Here is a 27,098-nt window from a genome sequence, read left to right as displayed (position 1 = left end):
ATGAAGAGCAGCACGGGGCAAAAGTGTCCTCTGTTATCCTTAGCCAAGGCTTCCTGGCGTAATTAACCCTCTCCTGACAGCTTTTGTGGCTTTACTCTTAGGTCCGAGTGTTATTTTTCTCTCTGTTGGGTGCCATTTCAAATTCTTTTTTGAGAGAAGAGCATAAATGATTTTAAACCTCACTTTAAAGTAATCTTAAAGATGATGGAGAATGGGGTATGATTTTCTGCTTGTTCTGTACCACATAAACTAAACAATCCTTTCTAGAAAGAGCATGCTTGCTCTTATAGTAAATATATCACCGCTGGTCTGTCTTAGTAGAGTAGGTTAAAAATCGGAATGAGATTTTTAGAAGCCAGAAGATAATGAAGGGCAGCTTCTCTGAACTTGACATCAGTGTGGCTTCATCTGGGGGACTCCGGCGGGTGCGGCTGGGCGCGTGCAGGCTCCAGTGACAGTGCTCTCCTCCCCAGGGCGGCGGGGGAGCGCTACCGCCGGGAGATGCTGGCGCACGGCGGGGGCAAGGAGCCCCTGCTCATGGTGCAAGGTAAGCCAACGTGAGATGCGCTTTTTTTTTTTTTTTTTAAGGTTTACGTGTTAACATTAGCACTTTGGGTTTTGTTTCGTGTCATCTGTAATGAAAGATGTTTCCTATTTTGCCTGTTTTTTCTTTTAAAGACACGACGCTTCAGCTGTGCACTTTGTTCTGAGCGTCTGTTTCATTGTGTCCCAAATAAGTTAGTGACTGTGATTTATTTAGATTGAGAAAAAATTTCAGGCTTTAACTCTCAAAGTGTTACTAACACTCTAATAGGAAACTATTAAGTTACTGTAAATTCTCAGAAAATTTGCCTTCAGATTTTAATAGGTTACAGTGTGTTTCTCTGGCCTAAAGAACTCATTTCTTATTCCCTTATGAAAGCCTAGCAATACATTTGTTAGAAATTCCAAGGCATCAGGATGGATTTTTTACTTAAAAGAACCTAATTCAGTCTTCTTAGACATCTCACGATGCTTGTTTTCCTATGTGTTTTGGATAATTTTTTAAGTATTTCCACTGAAAATTTAATTGTGAACGGAAGTGACCGTCATGATGTTTCTTAGAATGTTCTCACAAGTATTTCAAGGAAATGTGGGTGATATTGGGTGCTCTCAGGATGCCGGCATTTCTATGCAGCTGGTCCCTCTGACTATCTGATGAAAGTGCATTTAGGAGATGACTCCCAGTCTTAGGGGGATGCTGTCTTCCTAGTGGTAACGGAGCAGTTCTGCTCTGATGGGTTGAGGTGACGTCCCTTGTGCACATCGGTTGCACCTGCTGTCCTCTCGGGCAGGGCTGTAGCTGCTCATTCATCCAGCCCAGTGGCTGAGAGCTGCTGACATGCCAGGCACTGGAGGTGACAAAGTCCCGCTGGGGACCTCGATTCCGTCAGCTTTTCTGGGAGGGTTTGTTCGTCCAGGCTCGGTCTGCCCACTGCCGCAGTCGGTGTATAAAGCGGGTCAGCCAGCCCAGACTGCCTGCAGTTTCCTGTTGCCCAGCCCCGCTGCGCTTTGGGGGTGACGCCCTGGTCTCCCATCAGTGACTGTGCCTCGGGTCACCCTCTCGACGAGGAGGCTTGTGATGCCCCCCCCTTCTCTGGCCAATCCTGCCAGCCCTCGTTGAATTCTGCCACGTCCAGTCACTGTTCTAAGTGGGTTTCGTGTACTGATTGATGGAATCTTCCAGCAACCCTCTGAGGTGGGGTGATCCGTACCCTTCTACCGATGGTGGAACAGCTCAGGTCCCGGCCCTGTGGTGCAGCAGAGACAGAGGGAGCCCCACCAGGATTGGAGCCTGGGACTTCCGACCACAGGGACGGAGCTCTGAGCAGCTCCCTGGGTAGGACTGCTGGCCGCAGGCCCCTTGTGGACTCGGGAACAGTGAAATTACTTGGCTCATGATGGTCTACATGGCGCCCTTTGGGCTGGTAGTTTGTGGTGCTGCGTGGACAGCCCGCTGTGAGTGGGGGCAGAAGAGGCTCCAGGGTTCGTTCTCATGCGGATGTTCTGGTGGGAAAGCTCTCTCAGCAGCGGTGCTTAGTTTATCCTTCCTGACACCAGGGTCTAAACGCCGTCTGCACATAAATATTAGCTTACATATGGCTCCAGCAAAAGAAAAATACTAAATCCTTTTCAGTGTTTGTCTTTTGGTTGGTGTATTTTTCTACTCTGCTTCCAAGATGGTTGTATCATCTCTCTGGAAATTCTGTTCTTCATATGAAACATTTTTGTGCGAAGAAAAAATATTTTTCCACACTGAAACTCACACTCATGAGAGAAAAACAAGCCTGTGGTTCAAACTAGAAATGAGAAAGTATTCAGATCGCAGCTAACACCAGCGATAGAACTGCTCGGCTTGTAAGTGTTACCACTGTCCTTAATGTTGTTCTGCCGGACCTCCTTAATTCACGTGATCTGTTACACGGTGGTGGATGAATGGGGCCATGCGCAGGTGCTACGCCAGTTGTCACTCCGTAGGGTTGGGTTTGTAAGACAAGATCGGCAGTGGCGTCCCCTCTTCCTGTTTGCGACCGGCCAGCCTGCACCCCAAAAGCAGGAGCGTCCTGCATGACGGCTCATAGCATCAGGGTGGCCCTAGGAGGAGTGACTGTGAAATTACTCAGCGTCGTGATATGAAAGCATAAACATTCTAGTTGGTATTATTCTTTTTATGAAAATGTAATTTTTAAAGGTGCTTCATCGGTTGTATTTAACTACTTACTAGATAAATGTAAAGAATTATATTAAGTAGCAGAAGGTAAAGAAACAGAATCCGTACCTCTGTGACCAGATGCCACCTCTGTTGACGTCCTTACTTAAGACACAGCATTTCAGGTGAACGCCGAGCCTTTCCTTAGAGTCAGGAGGCCGTGCGTCCTGCTGGTGCTCTTTGTACGATCTACTCAAACGCAACAGTGCTTCTGATCTTTGGACGATAAACACCTCACAGGTGAGCCTTGAGCTTGCTCGTCTTTTTTAGACTCACTGTCAGGTCTGAAGGGAGCGCCGCCCGCCGCCCCTGGCACGCAGCCTCCTCGCCCCGAGCTGACTCCTACCTCCGTGCCCGGGAGCCTCGGGGAAGCTCCACGTGCGGCAACACAGACTTTTCTTAAAGGGCCCATAGCGTTTTCCTCTCAAAACTCTAAACACCATTGGAAGAAAACAAAATAGTGGTTAAGAAAGTATTTCCTTCCTCGGGGGGCGGGGTGGGGGAGCGGTCACATCGCACGGTAAAACAGAACTGGATTTGCAGTTGCCAGCTCTGGTACTTGCCACATTCCTCGACCAAGTCGATTTCCCTAAGGGACACAAAATGTGATTTGACTTCAAAACACTTCTTTCTAATGTGCAGGTTGAAATTGTGTCCTTATCTAGTTTTAAACACATCCATAGCACATATAAGGATGTTATAAGCAGAATATTCAGTTACTTAATCCTCCACTAAAACAAAGGTGGCAACACACTTGACTGAATTCAACTCTCCTAATTGCCGAGGATTCTGGGGTGAGTTGAACTCTTTGTACATTGCATACAGTGTTTTCTGGTTTAAGTATCACATTTCTTAGTAATAAGAGAACTTAGTTTTTGCTTAAAATAAACCAGGATGATACGACATTTTCATTCATTTTGCCATTTTTAAAAACATATACTAGAAAACTTTTTAGGTGTGCTGTGGTGAACACGACCCAGAGTTCAGTTTCTGCAAAACCATTTCAGAAAATGAATGTCTCTCTAGAAAGATAAACATACAGTGAGTTTGTAAGAAGGAGGTGGAAATACCTAGTACCCACCTGGAACGAGAATTGTTTCTACCACAGCAGGTAGAAGAGGGGGATTATACAGCTTTTGGGGGTCGGAGCTGTATTATTTCAGCAGTTCAGGAACAACAGGTGAAGTCCCTGCAGGATGTTACCTCTTCCATTGTAGACTGCTTTATCTTTCTTTTACGTTATCCAAAATTCTTGAGTAAATGGCCCTTGTTGAGTTTTTAGGTTCAGATGTTACTTATCTTTAAATAACTAGGAAAAAACCAACACATTGAAAAAAAATCTCCGCTTGCCAGGTGCTTCCTGTTTTGCTACTCATTTAATCCCTCTAAAGTAGGTCTTATTTCCCCATTTCCATAGATGAGGAGGCTCATTCTCCTCCCTGCCGCCTTCCTCCCGATGCGCGCGTCTTCCTCGGTTGATCTGTGAAGGCTGACTTGAGACTGAGCTGGTCTTTGGAATGTGAAGACGTCAGTGGCCTGGGCCTTGAGGCCTCAGTGACGCCCAGTCTGTGTGTGTCTTTCATGTCACACCCTAACTACTCCCATGGGCGCTGGCGAGGCCTGCCTGACATCCACTGACGAGCACTAAAGTTTTCCGTAATCTCTTTTTACGTAAGCTCTTTAGACTTTCGTGGCAAAGCTATCAACTTGGTTCATGATCCCTTTTAGTCACAGCCGTTCCCATGGGATGATTCTCACCGCAGCCGCGTAAGCACGGTGCCCGCCGAGTTTCACATTTCCGCCTCTGGTTATGATCCTGTGTGCTCTCGCCTGCAGCCTTGGCACAAAGAATTTTGTGGGGAAAGGAAAGGTTAAAGCCCAAGATTTTAGCGTTCCAAGTGGTTATTTTTAAATATTAAACAACTTTATTTCTGTTCTCCTTTCCAGAAAAGAAACTCTTAGCTTTATGACTTTTGGCCAAAAGCAGTAGGCAAGTAGAGATATAACATTATAACTTAACAGAGTTTTAAAAAGGACGAAGCATCAGATAAGATGAAAAGAAATCGTAGATAAATTCTCAGCGAAGCTCCCTTCAGTCTGTTCTTCTGTGTTGCCACACTGACTTGTGGAACCAGCGTCTAGACGCCCCAGGCCTCACCGTAAGCTGATTAAAATCGCAAGAGCTCACGCTCCTGCACAGCTTCGTGGCTTTCAAAGCTCATTCATCGTTGCTGTAACTATCCTATAGCATCTCTTCTTACTACATAGTACTCTTATTCAAGAAACAAGTCAGAAATTTGTGGTGTATATTCCAAATGGTCACCCTCGTCCCCCAAGGAGATTACTACAAACAGTGTACAATGATAACTCCTCTCCTTGGTCCTAGGAGCAGGGAGCGCCCGGAGCTTGGTTTGACACCTTCTCCCCTAGAGGAATCAGGGCTCCTTGGGGGAAGGGCTGATTCCAGGGCTGGCCTGCAGCATCCTGCAGCACCAGGAAGGAAGGTGCTCAGGAATGCACACAAGGATGGGCATGTGTGTCAGGGGGGACAGGCTCCCACTATAAACGAACCCTCAACAGCCAAAACTTCAACAGTGTGAGCAAAAAAGTAAATAAGGCAGCATTGGGATATAACACAAAGTATAAAGTGTGTATCCATGAGCCCGCCCTGATAGGAATGCTTGAATGAATCAGCAGGGCAGACCTCCCGTGCAGGAGAGTTCAGATGGCTTCTGTAGGTGCCTCCCCACCCTGCCGAGTGTGGGCCACACGGTGACCCTCCCCCTTTCATACCGTGCTCTGGAAGGAAGGGAGAGCGGCTTTACATGAAACACTGCCTCGGCCAGGTGTTCAGGGTCAGCACCGGCAAGGCGAGTCGTGCTGTCACGACCCTTGGTGTGATGAGAAGGGCACCTCACCTCTGGGGTCTTCCTTCCCAGGTCATCACAGACAAGGGGCACCAGAGTCGAGCCTCGGCTCTCGGAGAGGAGGAAACGGCTAGGCCCGCGCTGTGCACACCATCCGTGGGTACCTGCTGCATTAATGCATACTTAAGTGTTTGTTAGAGTTTACCTGGAAGGGCAGATGTCTCCTGTGCCATTAACAAGGTGATTATGGGGGATCGAACAAGATGGTGGAACAGAGGAGGGCATGGAGCTCACCCCTGCCGAGGAACACATCAAAGACACATCTGTGTGTGGAACGAGTCTCACTGAAAACTAACTGGAAACTGGCAGAAGAACTCCTGTACGACCAAGGCGGTAACGGGGTAGGAAAAGAAGAAAAGCGATCGGGTCTGGGCCTGTGCCCCTGGGAGGGGACTCAGAGGAAAAGATGGCACAGGCAGAGACCTGCTCTGGGCAGTGAGCGGTGAGAGCCACAGACTGGGCACCTCTGTCCTGGCATCCAGCACAGGGCAGACGAGCCCCGAGGCACAGAGGAAAGGGCGGGTTGAAGGCTGCTCTGCTGCCTGCCAGGTTTCCGACGGCCGCCTCGGCACACGCTCCAGCCCCGCATACTCCACGTCACAGGGCAGCACAGGGTCTACGGCAGAGGACTCACGTGGGACCCAGAGGCCACCGGGGCCGGGACAGAGCCTGGGCGGGGTGTTGGCAGCTACTCGAGCCGTCCCCCTGAAGCCCAGAACTCTGAGAGCAGCTGCTCCACCACAGCTCACAGCCCGGTGTGCACTGAGGCTCCCCCCGGGCCCCATCCGCCCTGCAGTGCGGCCCTACACGGGCAGGGGCGGCTGTGAGGGACAAAGGGGACTTTCGCCTGAGGCTTTCTCCACAGAGCCAGGGAACACGGCGGGCACTGCACAGGCCGTGCGTCAGAGACGGCCCAGACCTCTGGCTGCAGCCAGTGTGTGCCGACAGCCTGCACAGGCCCCCTTGCTTCAGCACCCCTGCCTCTGCAGCAAGGGTCCCAGTGTAGGGAGCAGGGAAAGCGCACACGTACAGGGAACAGAGCCAGCTCAGGCCTGACCCTTGGGGCCAGATCCCACCCCCAATAGGGCAGTGATGGCCACTGAGCAGAAGGGAAGTCTTGCTTCACACCCAGCTCCAGCTCTAGCCCCTCCACCCCCAGCCCTACCCCCTACCGAGGTGATAGCTTCCAGCACACCCTGAGGAAGACATGACTTGTGTCCACATCAGATCCAGTTTTCCCACCAAAGGCATTAGACACACACAGTCTGTATAGGGCCAGTCCCTCATAAGAACATGGTCCCTTCAAGACCACGATAGGAAACTGTTGCACCTAAATTCATAGAGGCAGAGGAATTGCTCTCAAGAGAAAACCCCTGAAAAAAGTAATAAAACAAATAATTTATCAGATAAAGAATTGACAGCATTGGTAATAAAATTGTTAACTGAATTAGAGAAAAGAATACATGAGCACAGTGAGAGTTTTAACAAGGAACTAGGAAATATGAAAAAAACCCAATCAGAAATGAAGAATTCAATAACTGAAATCAAAAAACACACTAGAAGGAATGAATAGCAGACTAAGTGATACAGAAGAACACTTAAGGGATCTGGAAGATATAATAATGGAAATCACCTGACCAGTACAGCAAAATGACAAACAAATGTAAAAAAATTAAAAAAGGTTAAGAGATCTCTGGATAAAAGCGTACCAACATTCACATTATAGGGGGTCCCAGAAGAGAGAGAAAAGGGTATTGAAAATGTATTTGAAGAAATTATGGCTGAAAACTTCCCAAACCTGAAGAAGAAAACGGATATCCAGATACAGAAGCACAGAGGGTCCCAAACAAGATAAACCCAAACCAAGACATTATAATTAAAATGGCAAGAAAAGAGAGAAGCCTAAAAGCAGCAGCAAGAAAAAAATAGTCATATACAAGGGAATTCCCATAAGGCTACCAGCTGATTTCTCTGCAGAAACTTTGCAGGCCAGAAGAGAGTGGCATGATATATTCAAAGTGCTGAAAGGGAAAAGCCTGCAGCTTAGGATACTCTACCCAGCAAGATTTTCATTTAGAATCTAAGGAGAGAGAACTTCTCAGACAAGCAAAAACTAAGAGTTCACCAGTGCTAAATCTACCCCAAAAGAAATATTAAAGAGTCTTCTCTAAGTGGAAAAGAAGAATCTACAGGAAAGGGAAAACTCCAATAGGAAAGGCAAATCTATAGTAAGGACTGAGGACCAACCACTTAAATAAGCCAGTACAAAGATTAAAAGACAAAAAAAATGTAAAAGCAACTATAACGATAATAAGCAGTTAAATGATAAACATGAAATATAAAGTATGACATCAGAATCACAGAATGGGGGGGAGGAGTAAAAAATGTGGATCTTCTAGAATATGAAGTTAAATGACTATCAGTTTCAAGTAGGTAAAATTATAGATCAATATATATATAAACCCCATGGTAATCACAAATCAAAAACCTACAATAGATACACAAAAACTAAAAAGAAAGGAAAACAAGCATACTACTAAAGAAAATCATCAAACCACAAGGGAAAAAACAAAAAGAAGAAATGAACAGAGAAGAACTAAAAAAAGCAACTGGAAAACAAGGAAAAAAATGGCAGTAAGTACATACCTATCAGTAATTACTTTAAATGTCAGTGGACTAAATGCTCTGATTAAAAGACATACGGTGGCTGATTGGATAAAAAAAACAAGACCCTTCTATATGCTGCCTACAAGAAACTTACTTCAGAGCTAAAGACACACACACTGAAAGTGAGGGGATGAAAAAAGATATTTCATGCAAACAGAAATGACAAGACAGTGGGCATAGCAATATTTATATCAGATAAAACAGACTTTAAAATAAAGGCTATAACAAAAGACAAAGAAGGGCATTATACAATGATAAAGGAACTCAATATAAGAAGAAGATATTACACTCATTAACATATAGGCACCCAGTACAGGAGCACCTAAATACATGAAGCAAATACTAACAGACATAAAGGGAGAAACTGACAATAATACAATAATCTTAGGGGACTTTAACACCCCACTTACATCAATGGACAGATAATCCAGACAGAAAACCAATAAGGTAACAGTGGTCTTAAATGACACAACAGACTAGTCTGACTTAATAGATATCTACAGGACATTCCATCCATAAATAGCAGAATACACATTCTTCTCACGTGCACATGGAATGATCTCTAGTATAGATCACATGCTAAGCCACAAAACAATTCTCAAAAAATTGAAGAAGATAGAAATTATATCAAGCATTTTTTCCCAACCACAACAGTATGAAGCTAGAAATCAGTTACAGAAGGAAAAATGGGAAAAGGACAGACACGTGGACACTATAAAAACCAGTGGGTCAGTGAACAAAGCAAAGAGGAAATCAGAAAATAACTCGAGACAAGTGAAAGTGGAAATACAACTCTCCAAAATCAGTGAAAGCAGAGGGAAGTTCACGGCAATAGAGGCCTTCCTTGAAACACAAGAAAAATCTCATATAAACAGTCTAACCTACCACCTAACGGAATTAGAAAAAGAACCAACAAAGCCCAAAATCAGGAGAAGGAAGAAACAATAAAGATCAGAGAGGAAATAAATAAAATAGAGATAAAAAAAATAGGAAAGATCAGTAAAACCAAGAGCTGGAGTTTTTTTTGAAAAGATAAACAAAATTGACAAACCTCTAGCAAGGCTCACCAAGAAGAAAAGAGAGAGGACCCAAAGAAACAATAAATGAAAGAGGAAAAATAACAACCAATACCACAGAGAGAAAAAAATCATAAAATACTATGCCAATAAATTGGACAACTTAGAAAAAATGGACAAATTTCTAGAAACATACAGCATGCCAAGACTGAATCAAGAAGAAACAATTTGAACAGACTGATCACTAGTAGCGAAACTGAATTTGTAGTTTTAAAAAACTCCCAGCAAACAAAAGTCAGGACTGGACAGCTTCACAGGGGAATTCTACCAAACATACAAATAAAAGCTAATACTTATCTTCCTCAAACTGTTCCCCAGAATTGAAGAGAATGGAACACTCCCAAGGTCATTCTACAAGACTACCATTACCCTGATACCAAAACCAAAGACGATACAAAAAAAATTACAGGCCAATATCTTTGATGAATATAGATGCAAAAATTCTCAACAAAATATTAGCAAGCCAAATCCAAAATACGTAAAAAGGATTGTACACCATAAGTGAGATTTATTCCAGGTATGCAAGGATGGTTCCGTACTCACAAATCAATCAGTGTGGTACAACACATTAATAAGAATCAAATGATCATCTCAAAAGACGCAGCAAAAGTATTTGACAAAATTCAGCATCTATTCATGATTAAAACTCTTATCAAAGTTGGTATAGAGGAAATATATCTCAACATAGTCAAGAACATTTATGACAAACCACAGCTTCAACAGTGAAAAGACGAAAGCCTTTCCTCTAAATTCAGGAACAAGGCAAAGATGCCCACTCTTGCCATCAATTTAGCATAGTATTAGAGGTCCTAGCCACAGCAGTCAGACAAGAAAAAGAAAAGGAATCCAAATTGGAAGGGAAGAAGTCAAACTGTCACTATTTGCAGATGATGATATTTTATATAGAAAACCCTAAAGTCTCCACCAAAAAACTATTAGAATAAATAAATTCCGTAAAGTTGCAGGATACAAGATTAATATACAGAAGTCTGTTGCTTTTTCTATGCACTAATAATTAACTATCAGAAAGCGAAAGCAAAACAAAAAAGTCCTATTTAAAATCACATCAAAAAGCATAAAATACCTAGGAATAAATTTAACCAAGAAGGTGAAAGATCTAGACACTGAAAACTATAAAACACTGATGAAGGAAACTGAAGATGATACAAAGAAATGGAAAGATACCCAGTGCTTTGGATAGGAAGAATTAATATTGTTAAAATGGTCATACCTCTCAAAGCAATCTACAGGTTTAATGCGATCCCTATCAAAATACTTATGACATTTTTCACAGAACTAGAACAAATAATCCTAAAATTTGTATAGGACCACAGAAGACCCAGAATTGTCAAAGCAATCCTGAGAAAAAAGAACAAAGCTGCAGGCATAACCCTCTCAGACTTCAGACTGAACTATAAAGCTACAGTAATAAAAACACTGTGGTAATGGCACAAAAACAGACACACAGATCAGTGGAACAGTGAGCCCAGAAGTAAACCCACGCACCTATGGTCAATTAATCTACAACAAAGGGGGCAAGAATAAACAATGGAGAAAAGACAGTCTCAGCAAAGGAAACCATTAGTGAAACAAAAAGACAACCTACAGAATGGGAGAAAATATTTGCAAATGGTATGACCAACAAGGGGTTAATATAAAAAATATATAAACAGCTCATACAACTCAGTATCAAAAAAACAAACAATCCAATCAAAAAATGGGCAGATGACCTGAATACAGGTCATCTGTGACCTGTGGCCAACAGGCACATGAAAAGATGCTCAACATCGCTAATTATTAAGGAAATGCAAATAAAAACGACAATGAAATGTCATCACACTCGTCAGAATGACTGTCATCAAAAAGTGTATAAATAAATATTGGAGAGGGTGTGGGGAAAAGGGAACTCATGCACTGTTGGTGGGAATGTAAATTGGTACAGTCACTATGGAAAACTGTATGAAGGTTCCTCAGAAAACTAGAAATAGAGCTACCATATGATCTAGCAGTTCCACTCCTGGGTATATACGTAGAACAAAACAAAAACACTAATTTGAAAAGATACATGCACCCCAGTGTTCGTAGCAGCACTGTTTACAATAGCCAAGACATGGAAGCAACCCAAGTGTTCATCCACAGATGAATGGATAAAAAAGATGTGATACACACACACACACACACACACACACGCAATGGATTATTATTCATCCATAAAAACGATGAAATTCTTCCCTTTGCAGCAACGTGGATGGACCTAGAGAATATTATACTTAGTGAAATAAGACAGAGCAAGACAAATACTGTATGACATCACTTATATGTGGAATCTAAAAACTAAAACGAACATATACAGCAAAACAGAAACAGACTCACAGATACAGAAAACAAACTATTGGTTACCAGTGGGGGGGAGGGAGCGGCAAGATGGGCTAGAGGATTAGGAGATACAGACTACTGTGTATAAGACAGACAAGCAACAAAGATACACTGTACAGCACAGGGACTGACAGCCATCATCCTGTAATAACTTGGAGTATAATTCATAAAAATCCCGAATCACTATGCTATACGCTTGAACTATAATATTGTAAATCAACTCTACTTCAAAAAAATCGTGATGATTATTAGAAAGGGACAGGTTTTTATTCACCTTATTATGAAATTTTTTCTAAATATTTTGTTGGCCCAAATATTTTTTGTGATACAACTTTTATAACACAAAAGAGAAACAGGTCTAGGACAGACGTCTGTCACCCAGCAGCTCAGCGTCTCCCTCTGCCCTGACTTCAGTCCCCCCGTCTGCTCAGAAGTCTGGACACCAGCTTTGCCTTTGTACCCTGCTCGCCCACAGCAGGACTCCTGCTTCCCTGGCCTCAGTCCCTCGGGAGGCAGGAGGAAGCCGCCCTCCAGACCATCCACTTGCTCTGTGAGGTGCTCTGCCCCCTGCAGAGCTTTGCCTCTAGAAGCAGCGTCTGTTTCCTACGCGACACACACCTGGCGTCCTACAGGGCGTACGTAATAAGACAGGCCTGCCCTGGTGTTTTATAATTCACCTAATGCAGGACCAGGTCAGTCTGGTAGATTACTGAAGTTACTTAAGGAACGGACATTAAAGTGGAGAATACTTTCCTACTGGGGGAGGTCAGAGATACATTCTGCCTCCTCTTTCCCGGCACTGGGCACTGCACTCTGTTACAGAAGGTGAGTCCTCTCTCGGGGCTTTGCTGCAGCAGACGCTGGCCGCAGCCCTCGCACCCCGTCCCGCTCCACCCGGCACCTCCGGGGCCGAGTGCTCTCAGACACACCACCTCCGGGCCTGAGACTGAAACCGCTGTCCAGGGCGCTGGCTTTCGTTCAAATGTGTTACTGCAGTGTCCTTGTGTTAGTGACCAGTAAGTAATCTGATTGAATGAAAAAAGCTTTATGATAGTCGTTGATGAAGTTAATTCATTTAACTTAGCAAATATTTATCAAATACTTGCTGCTAACCAGGCATTTCAGGGACACAGAAATAAGTAAGAACGATAGCGATCCTGCGTTTACTTGGGGGGGTGCAGCGTCCTGTAGGAATGACGCAGAGGAGCCCCTCTGGGCCCACGGCTTGGGGACTTCAGGACTCCGGGGGTTCAGCCCTCCGACCTGTCAGCTACCTTGCACCCGTGTTCTCTGCACCGGTGGACGAGGCGGCCGTGAGCACTGGGGGAAGAGGCCATGCGGAGGGTGCAGACCTAAGTGGGCAGGACAGGCCGCCTGCCTCGGGGGGCTCTGGACACGCCCCTCACGCTAGCAGGCCTCGGACCCGAGTCTGCAGCCGCGTCCACTGCCCCCTGTCCCCGACATGTGTCCAGTCTGTTCTGGAGGCGGGCCGCCGCCTTCCTAGAGCTCATCACATTCTTTGCTTATAAATAGCAAAGGTCAAGCTTAGAGAGAACATATAGTAGAGTTAGAGATGCGAAGAGCTGAGGCTGAAACACAAGGCTGGCGTTTCAAAGACACGATAAACCCGGAGAACACGTGGGAAATGCCCTCCTGGAAAGAGCGCCATTTTTCACTTTTCTGAACAAATGCACTTTGGGACCCCAGGAGTAAGCACCTCCTGTGGGTTACGGTGTCTTGTTGACACATCAGGCAGATAACCGCGTCCCGCATGCTAGAAACCGATGGGCATTCTGTATAATTTGGGGTGTAGGGTGGTGGGAACCACATGCGCGTTGATCTCTTCACCTGGGTAGGAGGAGTCGGCCTTTACCAGGAAGCGACAGGCCTTTCCTTCTATTAACTTAGCCCAGAAGCCTCTACTACCCTTGGATTTTCCCCCCTATTTTATTGTCAAATGTTCCAGTGAATAAATTCAACCAACATAATTTTTGCTAGCAAAGATGATGAAAAGCCTCTGGGAAAGTAAGTTTTAAACAGAATTTTAACTTGTAACGTGTTGACTGCACTTTGCATTGCACACCTCGCATGGTTCTGGCCCTGAGCGAACGAGTGTGTCCACTGCACGCTCACTGGCGGTCATGGTCCAGCCCCTGCTCCTGCCCTCCCGCTTCCAGATAGTCTGCTTTATAACAGGTTTATAACAGATGACAGCATGCCACAAGGAGAGCCACTCTCCAGAGAGGAGTGGGGACAGTGGCCCCTTAATGCACCGGCGCTGCTCTGGGGGGCGTGCGACTCCCTTCACGGGAACAGAGGTAAGGCCGAGAGAAGCCGATGGGCCCCCTCGGTGGTGCAGAGCCCTTTACCAGCACCCGTCCCCCTGGACAGGCTTTCAGCCGCTGTTCACCTTGGGTGGGCCGTGCTCCTCTTGGCCGTTTTCTCTGAACAGCAGCGGACTTGCTCTCTGCCTGCTGCGTGCGTGGGACGGGCCGTCTCCCCTCGTGTAGCATCCGGGACGGTGCCCCTGCAGCCGGCCTGCACTGAGGTCTCAGAGCCTTTCTCTCCTGGGTAGGTGCCCTGTAGGGGACGCATTCCAAGAAACACCACCGTTGCTGTTTCCAGATCATGGTGCGTAGACAACTTTCTAACAGGAACGTAGACAGTATTCTCGGGAGTCTTCTGACTGCTTAGGGGAAACATCATAACGTGTTCTTTACAGACGGTCGTTACAGATGATGTTCCTGGCGCATGGGTACCAGTGTGCTGTTAGAAAAGCAGGTGTCACCTCCTCAAAGCTCTCACCCTAGACTCCCAGCTGACAGGAGGGGGCTCAGAGCTTCCAGGGCTAAGGAATTCGGGGCCGCAAGCGCCTTGGCGGGGCTGATGCTGGGCACCCACTGAGGAATCTGCACTCCAGAGTCCACTGACGAGGGTAAACTCGCACTGGCAGAGACTTCGAGCAGATTTCAGTGGAAGAATTGAAACTGGCATTTGCTAAGCACCTCCTGAAATGTTGCCAGAGAGCGTGGAGATGGGAAAGTTTCTCCTGGTTTAACTGGTTCATCTCCTGAAAGATCCTTTGCAAGGTATCTTCTAGTGTTTGAGTCTTTTCAGCTACCTCTAAAAGAAACTTTTCCCTTGTGACTATTATGTAACATCACTAATAATGAAACTAGATTAAGGCATGATTATACCTAAACCTAACTTTCTTCTTTGCTTAACAGTTCATCTTTACATTAAAGTTTGTAAGATAGAATAATCCCTCCTTAATCTCAGAATTTGCACATCTCAAAACATTTGACTACCATGATCAAGTTCTTTTTTGACCCCATCACATGTCAGGGTACGTCAAATAAGACACGTTTAGTTTCTTAATCCCTCTTCTTATAGCACTGAGTATGTTTAGCTTAAGCTGTAGGGTCAGGACAATAGCTAAACTCCACTTACATTTTCCCTTCAAGCAGTTTAAACAAAACAGAGCTTTAAAAAATTCTTAAAATCTTAAATCACACCCTCAAAATAATTGGAATTTCAGCCCCACATTCATTTTTGTCTTCTTCCTGCACGTTTTTTTTCACTTCAGAGTGGGAATTTTATTAACATGTTGCAGTAGCCTTGTGTACTGATGTTCCTAAGATACTTTATGTTGGATATTACCAGTAAGACTAACCTCTGCTACTTCGGTGTTCTCCAGTTGAACGGACAGGAGGGAGAGCGGTGCTGGCAACGTAGCGGTAACGAGAACCACTGTGCCCCGTGCTGGGTGCTTTGCCAGGTGCTGTGCTAAGCACGTTGCACGCGTTCCCCCGTTTCATTCTCTCAGCCGTCCCAGGGGCGCTTAGGTGACCTCTTCCTGCCCGAGGTCACACCGTGGCAAGCAGGAGAACCAGTATGCAAACTCAGGCGCTCCGACCCGTCTTGTGTGCACTGCTAGTCTCTTAAACTTCTCATTCAGGTCAGACCAGGAAGCTTTTGCTTTGGAAGTAGTTGCGTGCATGTTGCACTGTATCTCCCCTCTGCTCTTTCATAATTTTCGGTGACTGAGTTGCCTGGTACACTGATGCTCAAAGAAGATACTGTTGCGTTCTCCGGGCAGGACATCACAGAGACAGATCTGAAAGGCCGCACATGCGAACTAGACCTGACAAGGTGTCAGCTGCCTTCCACATAGTAGTGGTTTTATGGCAAAATAAGATTTGCTGAGTGAGAATGCATGAACGCAGGGCCGGCTGTGGTACTTCACAGCACACTCACTGGCAGAAACCTTCTTTTCTTGCACACAGTAACAGGAATACGCGAGGAAAGCACATCAGGGAAGCAGACCTAGCATTTAGTGGCGCTACAGGACCTACCACACAGGTTCAGTAACAGGGTGGATGGCACCCTGAACAATAGCCAAGTAAATAGAACCCCTCCGCCTTGGCGTGTCTGGATATTTACTCAGCGTGGCCTCTGCAGTAGCTGAGCGCTTTCTGGAAGAAAGCAGTGGAAGCGGGCACCTGGCTTCCCAAGGCCGAGGCCTCCCTTTTGTAAACGCGCTGATTTTTTCAGAGGGTGTGTACGTGTTTAATGTGTGGGTGTGTTTGTTTAAGGAAGACATGGAGCTTCAAAAGGCAAGATGTTTTGTAACCCAGAAATGTAACTGGTAAATGGAATTGTTGAATCTGACTAGAAATCAGAATAAACTGATTAGTAAACAGAGCACGTCCGTGGGCTCCCCTTGCTGGGTTAGCTCCCACCCAGCAGGAAGCCCTGCAGGCAGGGACCCCAGAGGCAGAGCCATGGCTCCAGTGTGACAGGTATTAGCCCAGCCGAGGGGGCAGGAGAGTTCTTGAGTTCAGAGGAGGAAAGGAATTTCACTTTCTGGCTGACATCCTTGTTCTCCCGAGAACTGACTGCAGATAGTGGGAACCACCTTTAGGAAAAGGTGTAGCAGCTGCAGCCTCGCAGCCCAGGACTTCAAAGGAGAGAAAGATGAGCCAGCCGCCCGAGGCCCGGGAGAGGCAGCTCTGGGATGAGCTCTGATCGCGTGAAGTTCACTTGAGCCTCTTCAGATGCCAGGCCAGCCTCTGCGCTGGAATCCTTCATCAGTCGGAGCCAAGTTTGACACACGCAATTATTTCAGCATGAAAAGCAGCCGTGAACTGTCACGATGGGTTCTAGAACCAAGGTGGTGTTGGAGACACGCAGACCCCTCGCTCGTTGCCCAGTCTGTGGGGACAACCCGATGTTTGGTGACAGAGGACGGAGCCACGGCAGCTGAACATGTAGGCGAATCACAGGCTCAGTAGTTGCGGTCACTTCTTTTTTAAGTTGTGGCTAAGTGTATAGAACATAAAATTTACCGTGGTTGCCATTCACAGCCCTGTGTGATCATCACTGCTGTCCAGTGATCTCTTCCTGATAAACCTTCTATCACAGCTGCTGACAGGCAGAAAATGGATCGACTCTAGTTACTTCTTCTGTTTCCACCTTTCCATAGATAAACAGTTATCTCATAAAAAGCAGATGGCAAAAGCCAGAAAAAAGCAAAGCAAGCAATGATTCATTAGCTGGGTAGTTAGCTTGTGACTGTGTTTGATAATACCCTAAATACTTAATCAAAGACCAGAGTTTTGAAATTGAACTTGTGCAGAAAAGTAAGCAGCCTCATCCTTCAGCTCTTGAACTTGCGATCTGATGGTTACCGTTACCAGTTATGGAGCATTTTCCATGAGTTAAATGCACTTTATTTAATCCTTGTAACAATCCAGCAAAGTAGATGACATTATGCCAAATTTTATGATCTTCAAACATTATGTTTCACTCTACCAGTCTGCCTCTGCTTCTAGCGGAAGAAGGGAGTTCCAGAAGTTACGTGACTGGTCTGAAGTCCCTAACCAGGTGGCTGATGGGGTAGCTCAAGCCCTTGCATCAGTGCCTTCTAAGGAAGAGTTATCTTTCCACTCTTTTCCTCCTTGGTAATCCTTCAGAGGAAAACTTCGGGATAGTCAGAGAGGAGAATGGACTGAAATTTTAAATTATAAGATGCTGTGCTGAGCCAGGGAATGTTCCACTCGGCCTAAGACCCTAACCTGCCCAGCGCCCCACCCCGTGCACGGCAGCTCTTCTGCCGCCTTTCAGAGCTGGGTTGTTGTCTCCTAAATAAATGATACCTGTGGACCTCAAACAGAAACCTGACAGACACACCTTCATTTAAACCAAGCACTGGCGCTGTGTCTGAAATGTAAGAGTATGGTTGCTTTCAGATCTGATTTTAAAAGAACTGGGGGGGGGGATTCAATGCAATCCCTATCAAATTACCAATGGCATTTTTTACGGAGCTAGAACAAATCATCTTAAAATTTGTATGGAGACACAAAAGACCCCGAATAGCCAAAGCAGTCTTGAGGGAAAAAAACGGAGCTGGAGGAATCAGACTCCCTGACTTCAGACTATACTACAAAGCTACAGTAATCAAGACAATATGGTACTGGCACAAAAACAGAAACATAGATCAATGGAACAAGATAGAAAGCCCAGGGATAAACCCATGCACATATGGTCAACTAATCTATGACAAAGGAGGCAAAGATATATACAATGGAGAAAAGACAGTCTCTTCAATAAGTGGTGCTGGGAAAACTGGACAGCTACATGTAAAAAGAAGGAAATTAGAATACTCCCTAACACCATACACAAAAATAAACTCAAAATGGATTAGAGACCTAAATGTAAGACTGGACACTATAAAACTCTTAGAGGAAAACATAGGAAGAACACTCTTTGGCATAAATCACAGCAAGATCTTTATTGATCCACCTCCTACAGTAATGGAAATAAAAACAAAAATAAACAAATGGGACCTAATGAAACTTCAAAGCTTTTGCACAGCAAAGGAAACCATAAACAAGATGAAAAGACAACCCTCAAAATGGGAGAAAATATTTGCAAACGAATCAATGGACAAAGGATTAATCTCCAAAATATATAAACATCTCATTCAGCTCAGTATTAAAGAAACAAACACCCCAATCCAAAAATTGGCAGAAGACCTAAATAGACATTTCTCCAAAGAAGACATACAGACGGCCACGAAGCACATGAAAAGATGCTCAACATCACTATTAGAGAAATGCAAATCAAAACCACAATGAGGTATCACCTCACACCAGTTAGAATGGGCATCATCAGAAAATCTACAAACAACAAATGCTGGAGAGGGTGTGGAGAAAAGGGAACCCTCTTGCACTGTTGGTGGGAATGTAAATGGATACAGCCACTATGGAGAACAATATGGGGGTTCCTTAAAAAACTAAAAATAGAATTACCATATGACCCAGCAATCCCACTACTGGGCATATACCCAGAGAAAACCGTAATTCAAAAAGACACATGCACCCGAATGTTCATTGCAGCACTATTTACAATAGCCAGGTCATGGAAGCAACCTAAATGCCCATCAACAGACAAATGGATAAAGAAGTTGTGGTACATATATACAATGGAATATTACTCAGCCATAAAAAGGAACGAAATTGAGTCATTTGTTGAGACGTGGATGGATCTAGAGACTGTCATACAGAGTAACGTAAGTCAGAAAGAGAAAAACAAATATCGTATATTAATGCATGTATGTGGAACCTAGAAAAATGGTACAGATGAGCCGGTTTGCAGGGCAGACGTTGAGGCACAGATGTAGAGAACAGACATATGGACACCAAGGGGGGAAAACTGCAGTGGGGTGGGCATGGTGGTGTGCTGAATTGGGCGATTGGGATTGACATGTATACACTGATGTGTATAAAATTGATGCCTAATAAGAACCTGCAGTATAAAAAAACAAACAAAACAACTAATACTAAACTTTCATTGGGTTATTTGTATGGAAATATGTTAATATAAATGTTTCAGACATTACATGAAATTTCTAAAAATCTTATGTGTTCTGGTATAATGTTATGTCATAATCCTAGTTATTACTTTAAAATGTATATCTCAGAAATAACTAATTTTCTTGTCAACTGCATTATTATGAACTTTCATCACATCTTTAACCGTGGTCATTTTTAAGTCTTTTGTCATTTACAGACAGTTCTGGGTGTACTCTGATGCTTTTGCAAATATGTTCCTATAAAAGGGTTTCATCTTCAAGAAATTCATGGAAAAGACTGACAGGTACAGGTTTCTGGTAACTGACGGTATTGCTGAACTGAATGAATAAGCATTTTCAGAACTCTAATGAAAAACTGATGAACTCATAAAAGTGCTAACAAAAGATCAAGATGAAAAAAAAAATTAATTACATGGGACTGAGTGAACTGATGAGGATGAGTATAATTTTTGTGACTTTCTGTTTGAATTAAAAAAAAAAAAATCCCACAAGGGCTCAGAGGCAAAGAATATACAAATCAATTTTCACTGCAAAGTAAAGGAGCTGCTACAGTGGAGGATTACTGGACTGAATGTCAATATTATGACATAGTATGAGTGTGTTTCATGTTTGGTAATTGCAATCATTGTTGCTTTTGTTGTGGTCATCCATGTACAATGCTTGATGTCAGTCTATTTATCTCTTGTAAAAATAAAAGACAGTGTGTATGTGAGAAAAAAAAAAAAAAACTGGGGGGGAGTTCCGTGTCCCGACCACCTCAGGCATTGAGGGCCTGGCCTGAGAGGGGTTAGGACCACACCCACCTCCCTCTCTGGGGCAGCCGGGGACACACACCCAACCCAGGGGCCTCCACTGCACCTTGAGGCCTACAGTCAGAAGGTGTTCCCTTTCCCGATCCCACCAGGAAGGCACCCATTTCAGGAGGACCCTGGAGCTGCTGGGGCAGTGTTCCTGCCCCCTCGCCGTGCCCACCTCCCACTGCAGCGGCCAGGGCTGCGGGCAGAGCTGTCTTTCTCCCCTCTCGGGCCAGGGCCGCTCTCCTTTCCCCACCAGTGGGCTTGGAGAGAGGGAATCTGAGAGGAAAGCCTGCTTGTGTGTCACCTGTTTACTTTATCTGTGGGAAAGAAGACATGGTCACTTAAATGAACAAAGAAGAAACAAAAACCACCCGCTTCTAGTCTAAACCCTGAGTCTACAAAGTTGGTCCTTAATCAGACAAAATATCAGTGTCCCCCGGGCATCGCTCAGTCCCTTTTCATAACGTGTGAACTCATCTTTTCATCAACTGGCAGTCTTCTTGAAAGAAACAGAACCAACTTAGACTGACCAAGCAGAAAAGGAGTTTGGGGGAACAGTGCAGAGGTCACCACGGAGTCAAAGGGAGAAGCCGAAGCACAGCTGAGAGCGAGCGGTTTCCGGGGCCGGCGAAGGGCGCAGACGAGCTCCTCGGGGCCGCCGGGGGCCGCGTTCACCCGCCCCGTGGTCCCCGGCCGCTCGTCCTCCGCCCCGGGAGCAGGTCCCGGAGGGGCGCGGCGGGCGCCGAGCTGGGCAGCGAGGCCTGCCCCCCAGCTGCCCCAGTGCCGGGGCCTCGAGCAGGACCACGATGCCGGCGCAGAACAGGAGCCCCTCCTGCCTCGCGACGCAGCCTGCAGCCCTCGAGACCGAAACTCAGGGCCGTCAGGCCTTTTAGGGCAGCTGCCCCGTCCTTCGAGGTCCCGGAACACGTGGTTTGAGCAGAGCAGTCAGGACCAAAAGGTTCGGGCTTGTCCCAGTTTTTATCAGCGCATTTGCCTCTCTGGTAAAACGAGGAGGAAAAGAAACTAAGTCATCCTCCGCGGCTCTGAGGAGGGCGGGCAGGTGGAAGCCGCCGTCCTTCCGCGAGGACTCGGCCGGCGGGCCCGGCGCACCTGCTTTTCTTACATCGCCGTCCACGCTTCCCCTTTCAGGTGTGAAGCTGCCCTCGGTTTTGTTTTACTGTTTCAGCCCCCCGACCCCCGACTCAGGTGATGTGCACAGAGAAACGTGTGTAAACTCGCCCGCTCGTGGACTCGGCACCTCCAGCCGGGTTCCCGGGGCTCCTGCGAAATTGCACGTCTCATCACCACCCTTTTAAGACTAAGACTTGAAGACAAAGGGGACATGTTTGTCAGCTTTTGTAAAAACCTCAGAGTTCTTGGAATCTTTTTACCATCCACATATATAAAAGCCAATTTCAACTTTTCTTATTTGTGGAACTGCCTGAAAACATTGTGTTTCTCTTTTAATTCTCTGTGCGGAAGTTAGTTCAGGTTGACACTTGCTAAACACTTCGATCTAATTAAAGCGAGGACACCGCAGCCATATTCCAGGAGAATCCCTCCCCTGGTAACTCCCCCATCCCTCTCGGTCTGGGTTCCCTCCTTTTTGAACCTTCAGCTTTACCAGTCACGTCACACACACAATTACTGAACCATTCGTCTCTGACCGGATTTTATTTAAAACTACCCTGAGCGTGTTATGGTCTTCCCCTGCTGTCGCCGCGACTGCCGTTCTCTGAGACGCAGAAGTGGCTGGAGGTGGGCCTCGCAGGGGGCGTGTGCCCCTGAGGCGCGGCCGCGGAGGACCGGAGGACCGAGCAGGGCCCTGTGAACGTGGGCAGCTTGTGGAGTGGACGTGACACTTCACAGGGCGGGAGGGCCAAGCTCGACTGCACGGTCGGCTCCACCTCTGACCGTTCTGTAACCGTTTCATTACAGACAGCCAGTCCTTTGTAATTATAGGATGTTTCAAACATTACAAGGAAGGAAATGGTGTAACAGGATAACACATTTGACCAGCCACGTTTCAGTGTTTTCCCTACAACTGTTCTCTGCATTAAGAAACCTGGCACGTAGGAAAAGCATAAACCGGATTTATTACTCTGACTGCATCTGTTTAAGTGAAAACCCGCATCTCAGAGACACAAAGTGAAATGCGCCGCTTTAGCCATTGTCAAAGCTGCCACATTCCTGTCATTAGTGACACAGCGGGACCAGAGGACAGGCCTTTCTCATCCATAAAGATTATTTTACTGTGGAAAGAAAATTGCTTTGAAACTTGAGTTTTGCCAACAAAAACACAGCAATGAAATTCTCTTCCAGTAGCCGCTCCTTATTCCTCAAATACTCCCTGCGATGGAGATATGATCATCTGAACTTGAACGAAGATGAAACTACTTTGGCCAGCAGTTTCCAATCGTACAGTATTCTTGCTGTTAACTGCACCAGGTCTGGTTAGCGGCTGACAAGCACGTGTTGGAGCTACTGCTTTATGTCCACTGCACAAGCCAGTCCTTGGTCTGTTTCCGCCACGGCCGTGCTCCCCAGGGGGAATGACCGTGTCCGTGGGTCCAGCCCTGCGCCTGCCCCAAGCTCTGCGTTCCACTGCGGATGGCACCCAAACGTCATGAGCGGTTGGTTCCCCGGTGCTCTGTTCCCGGTCACCTCCCTCTAGACCCCAGACGCTCTGTGCGCCGCCCACCGGGTGCCTTTCCTAGGCCGCCCTCTCCACCGCAAAGGCCCTAATTTGAGCCTGAACCTTCCGCATCTCTCACGTTTCTCCAGGATCCCATCTGCTCCACGGAGCCTCCGGAATCTCTCCACTGCAAGTCGTCCTTCTCCCTCTGTTCTCCCACTGGCTGCCATTTGTGTGCTATTAACACCCCAAACTGACTTTTCCCCGAACGCTTTATGTGGAAATTTTTCAGGCATTCAGAAAAGTCACGTGAACTGTAAACACTCATATACTTGCCCTTTAGAGTCTACAATTAACATTTTGCTCTGCTTTGTCACGGATCCATCTGTCCATTCCATCCACCCATCATATATATATTTTTTCAAAACAAGGTGCAGACATAAGTATGTTTTACCCCAGACACTTCTGTGTGCGTAGCGTTAACTAGAGTTCAGTGTCAGTTACGTTTCTTTTTGAGGTAACATTTACATATGGTGAAATGCACAAATCCTTAATGTTCCATTTACTGAATTTTGACGAGGTCTATACCTGGGTGTCACAAACCACTGTCCAGATGAGAACTTTCCCATCACACCAGGACCTTCTGGGTCGGTCGCCATCCCCACTCCCAAAGGCAACCACTGTTCCAATTTTTTTCCGCCATGGGTTAGTCCGGCCCGTTTTGGAAGTGAATATAAACGAAACAGGCAGCGTGTGCTTTGTGTGGGCCCTTGTGTGCAACGCACTGTGTCTGAGGCCCGCCCGAGGTGTTGTCTGGGTCAGGAGTTCTTTCCTTTTCGTTGCTGGTGCCATTCCATTGTGTGAAGACACCATGAACGTCCATCTGCAGCCTGGTAATGGGAACTTGTGTTGTTCCACTTTAGGCTGCTGGGAACGTGCCTTCATTTCTCTTGGTTAATACCTAGGAGGAAACAGCTGGGTCACGGGGCAGGTGTGTGCTGAGCTTTGTAGAAACTGCTGGACCTGTTTCTAAAGGGCTCTCGCGCCTCACCCTCTGCCCCTGCTGGACGACAAGCCATGGCACCCAAGGCCTTGACTGCATTTGGTGTCTTCAGCCCTGGGACTTCAGCCATCCTGGTGGAACATCATGGTGTCTCTTTGTGGCTTTAGTTTTCTTTTCCTGGATGACAGTGATGTGTGTCTTCTCAGGGCCTGTTAGTTCCGTGTTTATTCAGGTATCTTTTTTTGTGAAAGGTCTGCTCAAATCTTTTGTCCATTTTTTATTTTTAAAAGTATTTTTATGATGAGTTGGAGTCCTTTATATATTCTGGCTACCAGTCCTATGTGACATATGTGTTGTGTCAGTATTTTCTCCCATTCTGTCATTTACCTGTTCCATTTTTTTTAATGGTTTCTTTGCAAGGCTGGAAGTTTTAAGTTTTGATGAACTCTAATGTATCTTTTTTTCTTTTATGGTTATTACCGTCTGTGTCCTAAGAGACCTTTGCCTACCTCAAAGTCACAAACATATTCTATATTTTCTTCTAGATGCTTAATAATTTTAGCTTTTACAATTAGGTCTGTGCCCATCTCACATTAATGGTTATGTACGGTATGTGACAGGGGTCAAGGTTAATTTTCCCCATATGGCTATCCAGTTCCACATGGTTTACTTTTGTGATTGTGTCCTTCTTGCCCTCATGTTGTGACTTGGCCTGGTCCTTCACACAGCAAACACTCAAGGCATGTTAACTGAATTGCACTGACGATTTAGAGGAAATAGGGACTCTGGTAATCTTTTAATGTCTTGGTGTTGGAATTCATTTTACAGGATCCATCCCTCAAATTAAATACTGGAGAGAGAGCCCTGTCCAACCTTGAGTTAGCATTACGTGCCAAGAGCACAGGTCGGGGCCACAGGGTTGATTGCTTGAATGTTGTCTTTGGCTTCTTTGAGTGAAGAGTGGAGATAAATTCAGCTTTTTATTGAATTGTTACTATACGCTAGACAGGGTGCCTCACTGCTTTCCAATACAGCTTCTTATTCTAGCTTTATTGCAACCTTGTATGTCAGATGAGGAAATTTGAGAACCAGACATTAGGAGTTCTCCAAGACAGGCAAGTCTGGAGGAAAGCCAATAACTTGTGTCTGATATAAGACTTCTGCAAGATAATTAACAGTTGAATGATTTTAAAGTGCACAGAACTTGATAATAACACTTGGCAGGTAATTAAACATATTAAATTCTGAATCAGCCCAAAGATAGCTGAAAAATTAAGTCTTCTGACATCACTCCAAGTGTATAGTAATATGTGCAAAATAAAAACCCCTGGGAAACATATTTGGCTCTAAATCTCTAAGCTAAGAGTTGGTTAGAGAGTAAAAAAGGCATTAAAACAAGAAATAGCTTCGGGGCCCACACGCTGCCCAGGACTTTTTGAAACGTCCTCGCAGTCAAGCTCTCGGTTCACAAAGCCGAATGTCCCCTGACCGCGCAGATTTGATGTATGTCTTCGTCCCTGTGTACTGTCCGCGGGGAACGAGCCAGCTGATCTTTTCTTCGTTCGCAGGTGTGCTTCAGAAGTGTCCTTCTATCGATGACTTCGTAAATGCCCTTGTTTCTGACTTGGATATGGACTCGGAAACTTTCCTCATGGATTCTAAATGATGGGAACACCGTGAATCCTTTAAATCAGTCACGGAGATATCAGTTTTGTTGTAAGTGCTACAACTTTGAACGTTTGTTTCTGATTTCAGCATTCAGTTCTGTAATAACTTATGAAAAACCTTAAACCAGTGGAACTTGGAATAAATAATTTTTTAAAATCATGCTGGCTTTTAGCCTGTTTGGCAGATTTTTGAACATAAGGAAATCCATTCAGTGAGCGAGTACAAACCAGAACACAGAGGTGTTACAGTCAGGGGCCAGACACCCCCGCAGCCCAGCCCCACTCCCGGTGAACTTTTCCCTGTCCGATGACCTTTACTTGGTTAGAGACGTAATAAAAAGCAAAATTAGTTTGAAGCAGTCTTCAGAAAGATTACACATATAGTTCCTCTGCATGATTTCTTATAGGTGGCTTTGAAGATGGAATAGTCAGTTACAGTGACCGAGAAACCAAGTGTGGTTTCCAAAGTATTTGTAATCGATGGCGTTGGCTTTTCCTGTGTGTTTAGGAGTATACTATACAGATGGACTCAGAACAGAGGGGACCTGAACTCACACTTTTCTGACCTGACGATGAATATACAAAAATAAGTGCAGGTACAATTAGTGAATGATGTGTCAAGTGCAGCCACTGATAAATACGGAAACTGGGATTCAAACCCGGTCTTTATCCTAAACATTACTGCATACCGTATCACCATGTGTTAATAACAGAAAAGAAAGACACTGTTTAATAGGTTTTTCCCACCTTCAAAGTCAAGAATTTAATTATAGGCTTTCGTTTAAAATGACACCTGCTAGCGGCCTCTTCCTGCTTCTCACTAAAAGACCAGTGATGATGCAAAAGGGCGGGATTAAAAATCCCCCAAACTAGGACACATGTCCAACCTACTCACAGAATCTGGAGGAATTTCTACAAGCTAGAAACAGACGAGACAGGATGAAGAAACGTCAGTGACCCACGCGTGCCGGGTCCACCTGGATGCTGGGGTGAGGGGAGGGGTGACCCTCCGTTCTCGCCCCACCTCCTGCTCACACAGATAACACGCTGCGTGCCCCAGCCTGGGAGCCGCGGCCCCGCGCACCTCCTGTGGGGCTTCCGCGTTAGCCACGCGGGCCTGTTGTCCTCTCCCGGCTCCTCCCGTCTGACTCTCTCAGTCTTGAACACGGGGAAACCACAGCGCAGAGAATCCTTGGGTGGGAAGGAGGGCAGGCCTGCAGCAGTCGCTCCCCCGTGGGAGGTGTGGGGTGATGCCACAGGGACAGCCGGGTGCCAGCGCCCAGGGCAGGAGCAGCTGCTTCTGTCCCCACCCACACGGTCTGTGA

The 27,098-nt window shown here is 45.8% G+C and overlaps 1 protein-coding gene across 1 annotated transcript in view; it reads left to right on the top strand.

Moving 5' to 3' along the window:
• MIPEP (mitochondrial intermediate peptidase) overlaps positions 1-25,933 on the top strand; it is a 140,915-nt gene extending 114,982 nt beyond the window's left edge. The window contains exons 18-19 of the mRNA XM_059902621.1: positions 474-547; positions 25,675-25,933. Of these exons, the coding sequence (XP_059758604.1) occupies positions 474-547; positions 25,675-25,772 (172 nt within the window). The 3' untranslated portion in view covers positions 25,773-25,933. The remainder of the gene's footprint in view (positions 1-473; positions 548-25,674) is intronic.
• The last annotated feature ends 1,165 nt before the right edge of the window (positions 25,934-27,098 follow it).

The sequence above is a fragment of the Balaenoptera ricei genome, chromosome 18, assembly GCF_028023285.1.
Source record: "Balaenoptera ricei isolate mBalRic1 chromosome 18, mBalRic1.hap2, whole genome shotgun sequence".
Classification (NCBI taxonomy): domain Eukaryota; kingdom Metazoa; phylum Chordata; class Mammalia; order Artiodactyla; family Balaenopteridae; genus Balaenoptera; species Balaenoptera ricei.
The sequence above is the reverse complement of the archived record's forward strand: the minus strand, read 5'-3'. Positions and strand labels throughout refer to the sequence as shown.